The 14,403-nt window shown below is 46.7% G+C and overlaps 1 protein-coding gene across 1 annotated transcript; it reads right to left on the bottom strand.

Annotated features, from left to right (window-relative positions):
- Window positions 1-2,187: 2,187 nt before the first annotated feature.
- LOC135110579 (uncharacterized) lies at window positions 2,188-12,917 on the bottom strand. The gene is made up of 5 exons (XM_064023036.1): window positions 12,840-12,917; window positions 10,848-10,882; window positions 4,851-10,107; window positions 4,504-4,623; window positions 2,188-3,078 (listed from the first exon to the last, which is right to left on the bottom strand). Exons 1-5 carry the CDS (start codon window positions 12,853-12,855, stop codon window positions 2,891-2,893), a joined length of 5,616 nt encoding a protein of 1,871 aa, XP_063879106.1. The 5' UTR covers window positions 12,856-12,917; the 3' UTR covers window positions 2,188-2,890.
- Window positions 12,918-14,403: the final 1,486 nt, after the last annotated feature.

The raw sequence follows: 14,403 nt of genomic DNA, 5'->3' as shown, positions 1-14,403 counted from the left end.
TCGAGGGGGAAAAAACATGAGTGGACTTGTTCTGTAACTGTGTGTGTGTGTGTGTGTGTGTGTGTGTGTGTGTGTGTGTGTGTGTGTGTGTGTGTGTGTGTAGGATTAAATTCAATGCACTCCAGATAAAATGGAAAGAATGAGATAGGACATTGGCGCTACACACACACACACACACACACAGAGAGAGAGAGAGAGAGAGAGAGAGAGAGAGAGAGAGAGAGAGAGAGAGAGAGAGAGAGAGAGTATCAGAAATACAAACTTTTCTAATACTTTCAAATACTTTCAAATTTTAAGTCACTCTAAAAACGCATAACTTCCTACATCCTCCTCTTCCGCCTTCATTCTTCCTCCTTCCTCCTTCATCACTCCTCCACCCCTCCACTCACCGCTATTCCCTCTTCAGCGTTTACTCATTTCCTTCTCCGCCCCTCCACGCCATCCCTCTCCTCCACCCTCCAACTAACCCTTCATTCTGCTCCCCCTTGCCGGCGCTCCCTTGGGATATCATAAATTCATGGATCCCCAAGACGCCATTCTGCCATCCACTTACAGTCTACGGGGACTCCTGGGAGAGAGAGAGAGAGAGAGAGAGAGAGAGAGAGAGAGAGAGAGAGAGATTTCGTTTTATGTATCGTTTCTTTTAATTATGTTCATATATTATTATTATTATTATTATTATTATCATTATTATTATAACAGATTTCAAACATCCCTTCAGGAATATTTATCTTTATTTTCAATTTTCTGCGATGCATAAAATAGTTTACGTTTCATGATTACGTAAAGAGGAGGAGGAAGACGAGTAGGAGGAGGAGGAGGACGAGGAAGAGGAGGAGGAGGAGGAGGAGGAGGAGGAGCAGGAGCAAGAGGAGGAGGAGGAAGAGCAGGAGAAACGGGAGGAGGAGGAGGAGAGACGGGAGGAAGAGGAGGAGGAGGGAGGAGGAGGGATAAGAGAAAAAGAGTAAGAAAGAAAAGAAGGGGAACATCAGCTGGACTTCCGCATACATATTCTTTTATTATACTTCCCCGAGTTTATGGTCTGAGGCTCGTAACGGTACAGGAAGGAGAAGAGAGAAAACCCAGCATTCGTACATTTGGCCAGAAACAGTAAGAGAGGAGAGCAGAAAACTGTGAGTCATAGGAACGCGTTGTGCGGCGGTTGAGTTATTTGGCGGAACTTTTTTGTGGGATGAACTTGTGTGTGTGTTTGAGAGGGAGAGAGGAGAGGAGGTTTATTGTTGTGGTGGAGAGCATGCAGAGGGAAAAGAATTACTTCATTTTCCGTGAGTGGAAGCCGCTGACTGGATTAAATATACAGCTGGCAAAAAAACACCGGTGTCACTCAATGGGATGGAAATAATGTGCTGGGAGGAAAATATTGTAGTATTTTTTGCCAAAGTGGAGGCAGGTGAGGGGTTCAAGAGGGGTTCAATAAATTATAAGAAAGATCCCAGTAAGCGAAAATCAAGAAGAATTTGTGGGAGAGAAAACACCAAGATCAACAAAAAGTGGAAGAGTTAGTTAGGGTATTAGAACTTTTAATGTAAGCCAAGTTATCATTCATTGTAATGTCACTTATAGACTTGGGTAGTAAGGCTGTAACTTTCCATAAGTGTGTAATAAAAGAATACAATGAAAGCAATATGAAGCCATTAGGACAACAGCTCCTGTATATAACAAAAATGCTTATATACCTGTCATTCTCGTCATTAAATTTACTTGATCTTGTTTTGGCACTAGGAATGTCATTATTGAACCAATTTCAGTCATTTACCGCTACATTTGAGCACCAGTTTCTTTCTGTCTCCTTTTTTAATACAATAATGCTGACCTTGAATCCATTACTTGTCATAATCTAATAACTAACCTGAAGAAAACCAGTTAACATCCATATTTATTTATAAGTGAGTTTAATGGACTAATGTATTATTGGTTCACTCATTCGTTCGTTAAGTGACATACTGATTAATTTGAAATGCCCTTTATATTTCACTTTAGTTTATTGCTGGTGTCTCTTTACATAACAGTATAGGTAGTCATTTCACTCCCCGAAATTTGAATGGTCATTTGTTCTTCACTGACTTCAAAATTCTTAGAAAAAATACAATATACAAACTCCAGTGTGTGTGTGTGTGTGTGTGTGTGTTTGGTAATGACGTTGAATAAGAAGAAAGAGAGCCAATACTGAATTATCGATATATTTCATTCATAGACACAGAATAATTACATCGCATCGGGTGCGTCTTTGGGACAGAGACACTGGACGTAACAAAGAGACGAGCAGCTCTTCATTATGGCATTCGTCGTGTGTGTGTGTGTGTGTGTGTGTTTGTGTGTGTGGCCTCAGAAAGCAACTGATAAATAACGCATCCTAAATGGTGTTAAAAATAATGAGATACAGAGGAATATCTTAGAAAACGGAAATGGGGAGGTAATGGGTTTGTGACTGGGTAGCGAGAACAGTAAGGCAATGAGGACACTAAACAGAGAGACGAGAAACCGAAATAGAAGAATACAAATTACCATACATTATCTTTAGCCTGAGTCTTTTTACTAACCCTTCCACTCTGCCTATTTCTTGCCCTGCATATGAGAGAAAAGATTCTGAATATCTGTACGGGAGAAGTGAAGGAAGAGATTGCACAAGTATGGACAGGCTAGAGATATTTGGAAAGGTCGTCCTATAAACCCAAGAGACAAGGGTGCTCTTCCGGTGTGTCTCTGTCTGTCCCTTGGTAGGATTTGTCTCGCTAAACCCCGAGGGAGGAGAAAAAACGGATTCTCTTCGTTTTTTCTCATTTTTTTTTCTATGGTCAGTCTCTCTCTCTCTCTCTCTCTCTCTCTCTCTCTCTCTCTCTCTCTCTCTCTCTCTCTCTCTCTCTCTCTCTCAAGCACGTTGTCGCAGGTGGTAAAGGTCTTGGGAAGCGACTCTCTTGCCGAAACGGTCCCGCTTCCTGGAGGTGTCAGCGGTGGTTTGTTGGTGGTCGTGGTGGTGGTGGTCGGCGCGGCGAGGCGCTCTGCATTCCACCCTGAAGGCGTGATCGCACACCTGAAGCCGCTGACTGAACGCTGTGCCTGAAAGAGGAGAGAGTGAGTGTGACTGTGCCTTGGTTGGAGAGGGGGAGTGTGACGGTGCCTTGGTTGGAGAGGGGGAGTGTGAGGGTGCCTTGGTTAACGGAAGGAATGGAGTGGAGGGCGACACTGGACTGTATGTTCAAAGGTTTCAGAAAGAAAGAGAGAGAGGGAGGGGGGAAGAAAAATTTCAAGGTAAAATTGGCTTAAAAACTCGCGATAAAAGATAGAAAACTGTGAACCATAAAGAACAAAACGTAAAACCAGAACATTTCCGAAACCAGTGACGAGGAGAAATCAAAATAAAATAACCTATTGATAGACTGAAATAGGAAAAAGTAGTGAGGGACGGGGGCAGGATTAAGCATAAATGAATGAAAGGACTTTAGGGTGGCGAAGGGACGAGACACGGAAGCAGAGGAATGAAAGGAAGGGTGAAAAGGAGGAGAGAAATGGAAGGCTATTAATAAAGAAAGAGGAAGGGAGATTAATAAAGGACAAAGACTGCAGATTAATGTAAGAATGGTAATGAAGTGTGAGGAAAGATAGTTAATGAGGGGAGGATGAAAAAGGGAGGCGTGAGGGATGTGATGTCGGGCAGAACTTGAAGGCTGGAGGTAGTGCGGGAGAGGGAGACTGATAGATGTGCTGGTGGTAATAATGAAGAGAGGAAGAAGTTAAATGAAGTAACAGTGGCTTGGAAGAGGCAGTTTATTGATAGGAAGGGAAGGAATTGTGTGGAGGGAACAGAGAGAAAGAGAAACGCCGACGAAGACACACAAGCAGAGAGACAGAGGCCGCATAGTCAAGAGGAAGCACAAAGGATGAGGAAGATATAATAGTTAATTTTCTCCACATTAGAAAAAAAAAAGAAAATGGTCCACTGCCTTGCCTTAGATGGATGGTGAACTATGAATGAATCACCCGTGACCGTATTTCAACAAACGAGTCACGGGAACAGTGCATGACGCGAAGGAGAGAAAGCAAGCCACAAACCAGGAAGTTACTTAAAGGGGAGCTGCTGTGGCGCCTCCTCCTGCACGGCGCTCTTAAAAATCAGTCTCTTTCTTGCGTAACTTTCCTCCACTAGTTGATTATTCCCAAAGTTCATGAAAACTGGGTTTGAAGTATGGCATTAATGTGAAGCTCGGCCGAGAAAGAAAAGGAGAGAAGGAAAGGAGGGATTTTGTTCCTTTTGTTATGGTTAATTCGTGATGGTGGTAATGGTGGTGGTGGTGGTGGTGGTGGTGGTAATGGTCATGATGGCGGTGACAGCGATTTGCATGGTAGTGGTTGGTAATGGTGGTGACTGCAGGCGCTTTTTTTCTTCATCTTCTCCCCTTTGAGTTAGAATATGTTGTAAAAGCAATGAGTTTACTGAAAATCAAATAATCTACATGTTTTACACACACACACACACACACAAACCTGTAGGGCACATGTAGCTGGTGTGGGTGCCGTCAGCGCCACAGAAGTGGAAACTGCTACACCTGGCGTCCTCGTGGGTGTCCGCGTAATACCCCGAAGCCAGGCCTTTGCACGTGAAACCTGGGGGAGAGGAGGTCGATGAGAGAGAGAGAGAGAGAGAGAGAGAGAGAGAGAGAGAGAGAGAGAGAGAGAGAGAGAGAGAGAGAGAGAGAGAAAAGGGGTGGGGACAGAAAGCAGCCACACTTCAGGAATACATGCACGAGCCGAGGGTGAACACAAAGAAGGGCATGCATAAGTAATACGTAATGATGGAGACGTGACTCAAACATGTAATGGTAGCTACTCACCTGTTTGGGGGATTTGAATGTCTTGAGGTCGCTGGGAGCCTTGGTTGGGAGTGTCTTGGATGGACCAGCTGCCTGCAAAGTCCTCTCCCCTTAAAAGGACTGAGAGGGACTTGAGGAGTGTTTCCTGCTCCATGCCCTCGTTCATGTTTCGCAGTGTATCCATGAACTTCCTTGAGCCTCTCTGAGTGACGGGCTTGTAGGAGCCCTCCACGGAGTCCCAAAAGGATTTGCTGCCACGGTGCTGCTGTCTGTGCCTCTGGTCTGGGTTCGGAGTTAGCGCCACGTCTCTCACAGCCTGTGCAAATCCCGTTAAAGAACCTCTCGAAGTGCCATCATGAGAGCGGCTAGACACACCTGCTCTTGCCTCTTCCTGGTGGATGATAGAAACTTGCTGTGGTTCCCTTAACCTTCCAAGCTGCCTTGGAGGGCTGTAATAATCTCCGTGTCTGAACAAGTTTTCCTGGAATGCACCATCGTCAGAGCTGCGGTGGAAGGTGTATGCTGGTTGACCGTGGGAGTTCGTAAGTCTTCTCGATGTCGACAGCACTTGACGCTGCCGTCCCTCCCTAAAGGACAGGGGAACGTGGAGTGGTGCCTGTGACCTTTCAAGAGCTGTAAATTGCTGTCTGGCCTGCTCCGAACTGGCCGTCCCCCTTCTTGGAGCTGTTTGCACTGACGTCAGGAAGTTTGTCTGTGCTCGAGGAGCTTCATTAATATCCTGGAATGTTGTTTTTTCGCTACGAGAAGATTGCAAAACGCTAATTTCACCCTGGATTGGAGAAGGGCGGCGGATAGGAGGTGGACGCCAAGCTTCAGGATTCTGACGCTGAATTAAGTGAGGCTTAGCCGGCTGTCCTGTTATACTGCTAATTCTAATTGGCAACAACTTATTTTGCTGCCTCCATACCCTTGACATGGGCAAGGCGGGTGCCGTGGCCTTCTGTGTTTTTTCCTGCAAAGGGTCGACCTGCCCTGAGCGTCCACTCTGGAAGAGGCGCACCTCCCCGTCTCTTGCCTCTGTTGGACTACTGAGTTGGTTCCTTATCCTTATTTCATTCCTTGATTCGTTAGACTGGCCTGAACCTCTCATCCTAGAGGTGCCATCTCGGAAATTCGAAATAGTTACCCTTTCATCGTCAGTATGTGAGCGTGATGGCTGAGTTCCTCTGACAATTGCTCCACTTTGTCTGTAGCTGGATACTTGCTCTCCTGTGGTTCTGGGTCTGCTGTCTCCTTGTCTAAATGCCTCCACTTTCCTAAAACTTGCAGTTCCATCTCTGATACGCGAGACGTGGCGTTCCAATTCAGATTCCAGCTTTTTGAGATGTGAAAGATAGGCGTCGGCGTGACTTGGGTGGTTATCGGACCCATAAATAGTTGTATCGTCAGACTTCCTCGACGAATCTGAGTCCGCTACACCAGACTGTTGGAGATGCGGCTTTTCACTCTTTGTCACGTCGAACTGTCGTGGATGCAGTGTTTGACTCTCTGTCACGCCGGATTGTCTGAGATGAGGCGTTTGACTCTGCGTCACTCCGGACTGTTCGAGACGTGGCGCTTGATTCTCGGTCACAGCAGACTGTCGGAGGTTTTCTGTTTGACTCTGCGCCACTCCAGGTTGTCTTAGCTGAAGTGCATGGCTGTCCACTACATCAGCCTTTTGGAGAAGCGTCGCCTGACTCTCTCCCACACTAGACTGTCTTGAATGCGGTACTTGGCTCTCCGTCACTCCGGACTGCCTTAGATGAGGCGCTTGGTTCTCGGCCACACTGGAATGTCGGAGATACGGCACTTGACTCTCCACTACGTCGGACTGTCGGAGATGCGACCCTTGACTTACTCTAACACCCCGTACATCTGTGGTGCTGTGCAAGGGAGGAAATTCTGGCTGCTTCTGGCGTGGATCACTGTGTTTCCTTTGAGTTCCTTCGGTGTGTGCGTGACCAGCAGCGGTGAGGCGCCCGTCACTTGTTGCTCTGAAGACACCGTCGTCTCTCGTGAGAGGTTTTACGTTATCGTGATGCAGAGAAGCGTGCTTCAGTCCCATGTGTTCTCCGCTTAGAAGTGAAGCCACTGCTACTCCTCCGAGGTAGCGAACGTCATCTGTCGTCATTCCTGTATCGTCTTTACTTTGGACCAAATTGTTGCCTCCACTGCCACCTTGCGTTGGGGAGTGTTCACGAAGAGTGGTGTGGGGATCAGGCTGTCTAGGCGTGTGGGTATCAAGCAATGGCTCTTCTGTGTCACCAATCTGGCTTTCTTCGTGGGGTAAAGTCAAGTGTGTATTGTAGTGGTGGTCGTCCAAATGAGTGTGTGAGAGAGACGCGTGCTGCTGCTGTTGTTGTTGTTGTTGTTGCTGATGATGAGCATGGTGTTGGTGATGGTGTTGTTGTTGATGTGTACTGGATTGCAGTGGGGCGTGATGGTGGTGAGGTTGGTGGTGATGCGTGGTGGGTCGTTGGCTGTCGTGCTGGTGTTGTTGGTGTGCGGTGGACTGTAGAGTGGAGTGCTGGTGTTGCTGCTGTTGGTGTGTGGTGGACTGTAGAGTGGAGTGCTGGTGTTGCTGCTGTTGGTGTGCGGTGGATTGTAGAGTGGAGTGCTGGTGTTGCTGTTGTTGGTGTGCGGTGGACTGTAAAGTGGCGTGCTGGTGTTGCTGTTGTTGGTGTGCGGTGGACTGTAGAGTGGAGTGCTGGTGTTGCTGCTGTTGGTGTGCGGTGGACTGTAGAGTAGCCTGCTGGAGTTGCTGTTGTTGGTGTGCGGTGGACTGTAAAGTGGCGTGCTGGTGTTGCTGTTGTTGGTGTGCTGTGGATTGTAGAGTAGCCTGCTGGTGTTGCTGCTGTTGGTGTGCGGTGGACTGTAGAGTGGCGTGCTGGTGTTGCTGTTGTTGATGAGCGATGGAATGCGTTGTATCGTGCTGGTGATGATGGTGTTCATGTGCTGAGGGTCGTGACGTCCCTTCTGACTGCCGCTCACGGACGCCAACCGACAGGTGTTGAGGAATAGCTGGGAAGTGGTCGCTGGGGAAAGAGGAATGAATGTTTTCGTTTTGTTTATGCGTCCCAAAAGCGATAGGGAGATGCCTATCATGCAGTTCTTCCTGTTGCTCGAGGCCCTTCCTGTTGCCCCCTAGTGGTATCCCTCGGCTCTCCTGCTGCCCTAGAGAATCACTGGAGGTTTGGGGTCGGCTGTCAGGTCTGTGGATCCGAAGAGTGACAGATTTAAGTAGTGGTTCTTCCTTCGTGCCTGTTACAGCACCTTGCGAAGACAGGTCAGAAAATCTGTGCCGCGGTTGAGCGAAGTGAAGGGTAAAATCTTCTGTTTCCTGCGTCAAGTGTTCAGACTGGCTGAGACGAGCTGGGGAATGAGACTCAATTTTGGGTTCGTGGAGGATGTGTGGTTGGCTGGAATCATTTCGAGGAAAATTTGAAACAACTGCCTGAGGAGTTTGTAGAATTGGGAAGTTTTCGGTCTGTGGTTGCCGCACTGGCTTCAGTCTTTGAGGTTGAGATGCTCTCTGTGTGTTCTGACTAAAGCGATGTCTAATGAAGGTCCGCACCCGAGGCACACCTGGACTGCTGCTCTGTAGGCGTTGGGAAAGTCTGCGCTTGCCTATTTCTTGTTGGCGAGCAGAAAGTCGCTGAAGGTTATTGATTTTTGACAAATATTGCTCCTGATCTGCTGAATGTTCACCAAACGAGTCATCGAAGGAGGTAGGCGAAAGAGCCTCTGAAGGAACTGAGGGTTCTTGGTGAGAGGTAGAGGACGTTGTTGCTAAATCTTGGGGTGAGACGTCCATCAGAGGACTGATTGTCTCAGGAAGGTCAGCACTCTCATGTTGGATCTGTGAATGGTCTGCGGGGATAGAATGAGTCGCTGTCCGCTGTCTCTCAGGCAGCGCGCTGTGGTGCTGCCTCTCCGCTGTGATGTGGGAGTCCTCTGACTCAACTCGCTCGTCAAGCAGAGCTTGGGTGTGACTCTGCTGTCTCAGCTCCATTTGAATGTCCTCCTCTTGCAAGTCAAAGACCACTTTTCTGGTTGTCTCGGGACCTGTTGCAGCCCTCGGTGTGTCACCGTCTTGGTGTTGTACATGAGATGTTATGTCATCACTCCCCTGGGTTTCTCTTGGAAGGTAAGTGTGTGGCGCCTGTGCTTGGACGTGCTGCGGTTGTTGGCGGACAAATGATTCCTCTCCTGCAGTGGAGAGGGAATGTGGGGTCAATGGCTTGTCTCCACTATGTTCTAAGTCCTCTGAGAGCGAAGGCTGTTGATAGATCTCAGACTGCCTGTGGTCTTGGAACTCGAGTGGAGGGTTCTGACGAGCCACCAGTCTGGGCCCTTTTCTCTGAATTCTAAAGTTAGGTCGAAGGATTCTCAAGCGTCTCCTGCGAAGGGAAGGGGAGATTCCTCTCCGTTCTCCCCGCTCCCCCGACTCGTCATCCCCGAGTCGAAATCGCGGCCTCACGCCCTGGAGCCTAACTCTTTCCCTAATTCTTGGTACTCCGCCGCCAGCAGCCGGTAGGTTAATGTTTTGAAGGGATGTTTTCTCCTGCTCGCTGTCACTCTTCGTAAAGGTGGCTTGTGGCGCCTCTGCTGGTTGCGGGGCGATTTGTGCTGCCAGAGCCTCAGAATTGCCATCGTTGTCGTTCTCATCTTTGTCTGAAAGGAGCTGTCCTTGATCCAAACTCCCACGATCCTTTTCACCCATTACCAAGTCAGGCTGAAACCCTTGTCCTCGAGAAAGGGAAGAATCTTGCGTTGCCTTGATGGGCCCGTGGAACTTAGTAACTAGTAACCTGGGAGCCTCCTTGACGTGCTCCTCTGCGACTTTGGCTGCGTCCCTTGGAATGCCAGTCAACGTACGTTCCTGAGCATCTCTATGGCCACCTTCTCTACGCGGTGTCGCTTCCAGTGGCCGCGGAGGAGGCGGTGAAGGGATGCCAGCATTAGAGGTATCTCCTCTCCGTCGTGGGAGCACCAGCCCCAAGGCAAACCTTCTCTGAGCAGCCTGTCGAAAATATTTCTGTATTCTTTCTTGGCGCGTAGAGAGACGGGGTGAGGAGTGTCCTTTGTCAGTGGAAGAGCTTTTAAGGCGGCGACCAGTGGGGCGGAAGGGTCTTTGCTGCAGGCGGTGCAACGAGTCTTGTGGGGCATTCCTCCTCAGCGTCTCAATGCCAGCTTCCTTTATCGTCTCATGTTTACCCTCAGCAGGCGAAGTGTCGAGGCGAGGTGCTGCGGCGACCACCTCTTGGCTCACGCCCTGAAAAAAAAAAATACATAAGAGAATGAAACACTCACAAGATAAATCACTTGCGTCTCTTAATGCCTGTAATGTCTCGATGCTTCCACTCTGTCGTCTTGAGTCTTACATTGTCAAGGGAGAGACCAAGTCCATGAGAAGATTAATGATAGGGGAAGGATGACACCCCATTTTTATCAGTATCTGTTTGAGCCACTCAGTTGGTCTACCGTCTCTTCCTTGTTCTCGATTGCTTCCCGCGAATATCAATCTCGCCTCACTTCACTTTATCCTCTTCCCGCTCATCCACAGCACATTTCACTCCACCCATACAAGACTCCTTCCCCTAGTATCCATGCACTACCATGTGTCTCGTCCTCTATGCATCGTCCCTCTAACATGCTTTCTCCATCTCATCCACATCCCTTCTGCAGTCTCCCGTCAACCCCTCATGCATCTGTCCACCCCGTCATCCCCCTTCACTGGTACCCTTATTAACCATTCTTCAATCCTCCCACACTTAGTCATATAACTTACTGCCGTACATTCCTCAACCATCATGACTTCACTCTCCTCCCAACTTATTTATACGTTATTCCCCACCTCCCCTCAATCCCCCGTTCCAGTGTCACTCAGTTTAAACTAATTTAATCTCGTCTTTTACGTTCCCTATGTGCTGAGAGAGAGAGAGAGAGAGAGAGAGAGAGAGAGAGAGAGAGAGAGAGAGAGAGAGAGAGAGAGAGAGAGAGAAAGTGACTTACCCTGGCAATTATCCCAAGGAAGAGTAACGTAACACCTGAAGAAAAAAAAGAATAGTTAGTTAATAATAATAATAATAATAATAATAATAATAATAATAATAATAATAATAAAATAGTAATGAACATCCCTAGAAAAATAAACTGTAGATAAATGTACATAAACTCAACTGGAACACTTTTCAACTCATTTTTCAACACCTAACCTCCAAACTCTACACGTAATAACAAATAGAACCCCAAATCAGCAATAACCCAACTCGCGAAGAAAACGAAAAAGAAAACGGGGAAAAAAAGACAGGTAAACAACAGCAGCAGGGGAGCGAGGCACGTGGGCGGCGAGTTGGCGGGTTAGCGAGTTAGCGGGGCTCGAAAGGGCAAGCTGAGAGCCGCCGGGAAGAGGGGAGAGTCTCATCCACGAGCCGCTAATTGACAGCCCTTCCCACGCACGCGTATGGAGGGGGGAGAGTGCGGCGGGCTAGTTACCGGCCTGATAATTATCTTGGGCGGCAGTAATTACCTCACCAGGATTAAAGTGGGAAAAAAAGTATGAAAAAAAAAACAGATTAGTCTTTCAATTTCAGGGAGAAAAATGTTATTGCCACTTGAGACTTTTGATGAGATTTTTTTCGTGTTGGTTTTGGTTTACATTTTTTTTTTTCCCAGAGATGATGGTCATGCTTTTGGTTTGGTGGTGTTAGAGTATCAGTTTTTATTACCATTAATAGAAATAGTAATAGTTGTTGTTGTTGTTATTGTTGTATCATCACCATTATCATTAACTTTACCATCATCATCATCACTGTCATAGATTCTACACCCTATTCTGCATCAACGTTGTGACTTCTGTATAAAAAACTGCACTACTATTCTTTCCCCGCCTATGTGGTGCAGTGTGTTGCTACAGGTGCGGTACGCCAGCACGTAACAGGCCGCCCCCGCCACGGCGCAGCTTTGGGAGCGTAATAGGATAGTAGAGCGGATCGGTTCTACTTTCCATCGGCTTTTGTGGGATCAGAACCTGCCTGGCGGTGTGCGACTCCCTTTTGTGCCCTTTTCTGGTGAACTTGTCTGCGCTTGGCCTTTGTTGTTCTTATTTTTTTTTTATTATTCTTGAATGATACGTACTCTACTTCTCTATTTAAATTTTGGAAGTAAATTATATACACCACTTAGCAGAATTCTGTGTTTGCCGTGCCTGACGCCTGTTTTTTTTGTTTGTTTTTTTTATTTCCTAGTTCCTTCGCCATCAAGTCATAACGAAGCCGCTTTAGTCGCAGCTTAACGCGTAATAATCTGAAGCTTACTGACACGTGCTTCTTGGAAATATTGCCTTTGCTCTCATTTGCTTTGACTCCACGCATACTCGCAACGATTCGCGGTAAAGGCGTTAATCCGCTTTGGCAACACTAAGCGTTCATCCTTGTAACTTCGAGAGCCTTTGTTGACACCACACTGCACGCGCCAGCCTGGTGTTTACCGGGATATATTATTTCTTCGACCTACGTTTTTCTGTGTTGATTCAATTTTAAGTTTAAATATTCGTATTCAATAACATCGATGATCAACGCTCATTTCATCGTGTTGTCTTAGCCTGTTTTCTTCCTCTCTTTCTAATTACAGTATGAAGGAAGGGGACAATAATATAGAAAATCACAACAATCATAAAGAAAATGCGTAGGTGACAAACTCTAAACACCCATAAACAATTCATCGATACAAAACCCGAAAAAAAAAAAACTTGGACAAACACCGGAACATCGTCAGCCGAGCAGTAACACATTATCGATGGCTCCCGGGAGACGCGGGCAACACACACACCTCGACACCGCAGCGGCACACGTCACATGTAACCAATCACTGTCCGGGTATTCTTTCCCCATTTCCCAGCACCAGGGGGCGGCAATTAGCAGGGATATGAGTCACGGCGACAACCAAAAACACAATTGCGCAGAGTTCACATGTCAGGAGCGAAGAGGGAGGAACAACACACACCTAGCAGTGTCTTCATGGTGAGCCAGGTGATACACAGGCGCGCCGGGAGTGGGTGGTGACTTATAAGGCCTCTGGAAGGAGAGAGGAAGGGTGGCAGAGTGGAGGTAGGGAGAGGGGTGTGGGTAGGAGAGGAGCGGTGGGGAGTATCAAGGAGAGCGCTATGAAGGGCACCAGCGAGGAAAAAAGAGAAGGGGACAGTGTGATAGTAATTAAGGAAGGGACGCGTGTGGGTATAGTATTGCCCCGTGTGATTGTTGAACGTCGATTGGTTAATTGACTGACCAGATAATTGATTGACTTACTTAAGACGCCGTTACAACGAGGTCATATGGCACCCACTTTAATCTCAATATTTCTCGTTGATTGAAGATTTAATAAAGAACATAACTTGAAGATATGGCTCATTAAGTTTGAGTGCGTCGAGACTTAAAGAAAAAAGGATGAACAAAGGTGAAAGAAAAAACCAAGAAGGAAAACAAAGAAGGAGAGACAACTTTAACGTAAAGCTGGTAATTAAAGGGGAATCGTTAGAGAGAGAGAGAGAGAGAGAGAGAGAGAGAGAGAGAGAGAGAGAGAGAGAGAGAGAGAGAGAGATTACAGGGTCAAAGAAACAATGCAAGGCGTCATTACACAAGAGTTACAAAGCCCAAAGAGAATGCAGTGTCATAAAATGTAATCCAATCCCCAATAAGACGACTGAACCCTACACAGCAGCCACTGACCTCCGCTTATAAAGGATCTGACCGGAACACTAATCACGAAAGACCAAGGAAATTAATTGCATCACGACGCCTGGGTAGCTTGTAATGGGAGTGAAGATGGATTGTGTAATAATGAAAGAGAGAGAGAGAGAGAGAGAGAGAGAGAGAGAGAGAGAGAGAGAGAGAGAATGGAATGTCAATAGAAAACACCCCAGTGAGCGTAACCCTTTCTCGATACTTCTAATTAGAGGAGCAGGTAACGCAATGTTTCAGTTATAGGCTGAGAGTTACAAAGGTTCACAGTGGAAATATACAGACAAAGACTGGGCTGGTAAATTGTTGGAACGATTACCTTGGTTATCTCCTTAGTCATGTTACTTCTGTCAGTATGTCTACCTGCCTATTATTCATCTAATTGACTATTTACATTACTCTTTTCTATGCATCCACTGTCTATTTAATATCTATCGGTTTCATCCTGTGTTTGGAATGTTTGTTTGATGCAGTGGAGCTATTTTCTTTTTTGTACCTCGTATCATGTTTCATCTTATCTCTGAGTCTTAAAAAGGAAGCTAAGTGTGGTTATTGGAGCTGTCTGATCTACATTCCTCTCTATTTCTCTCTGTATCAACCTGCAATGTCTGTCCTTCATCTGTGTTTTTACGTTCCTTGGTATCGAGCTGGACTATATTGCCTTCTTTGCATTTCATATCATGTCTCACCCTTTCCTAGCGATAAAGAGAAGAAAACGAAGTGTCCTTATTTGCCAACAGCATTGTCCTAAAAAAAATAAAATATGTACTCAAAAGAATGCAAGTCATTGACATATTTGCACATCAAAGTATCCTAAGAATGTGTTGTAT

The sequence above is a fragment of the Scylla paramamosain genome, chromosome 20, assembly GCF_035594125.1.
Source record: "Scylla paramamosain isolate STU-SP2022 chromosome 20, ASM3559412v1, whole genome shotgun sequence".
Taxonomy (NCBI): Eukaryota; Metazoa; Arthropoda; class Malacostraca; order Decapoda; family Portunidae; genus Scylla; species Scylla paramamosain.
Note: the sequence above shows the minus strand (reverse complement) of the source record. Positions and strands in the feature narration are given on the sequence as shown.

What these genes read in the sequence shown, in the direction of transcription:
- LOC135110579 (XM_064023036.1), bottom strand. An exon ending in CATTCAAATCCCCCAAACAG is followed by an intron (nt 4,624 to 4,850) that starts GTGAGTAGCTAC and finishes CCTCTCCCCCAG; the next exon opens with GTTTCACGTGCAAAGGCCTG. An exon ending in CAGCTACATGTGCCCTACAG is followed by an intron (nt 3,079 to 4,503) that starts GTTTGTGTGTGT and finishes CTCCTCTTTCAG; the next exon opens with GCACAGCGTTCAGTCAGCGG.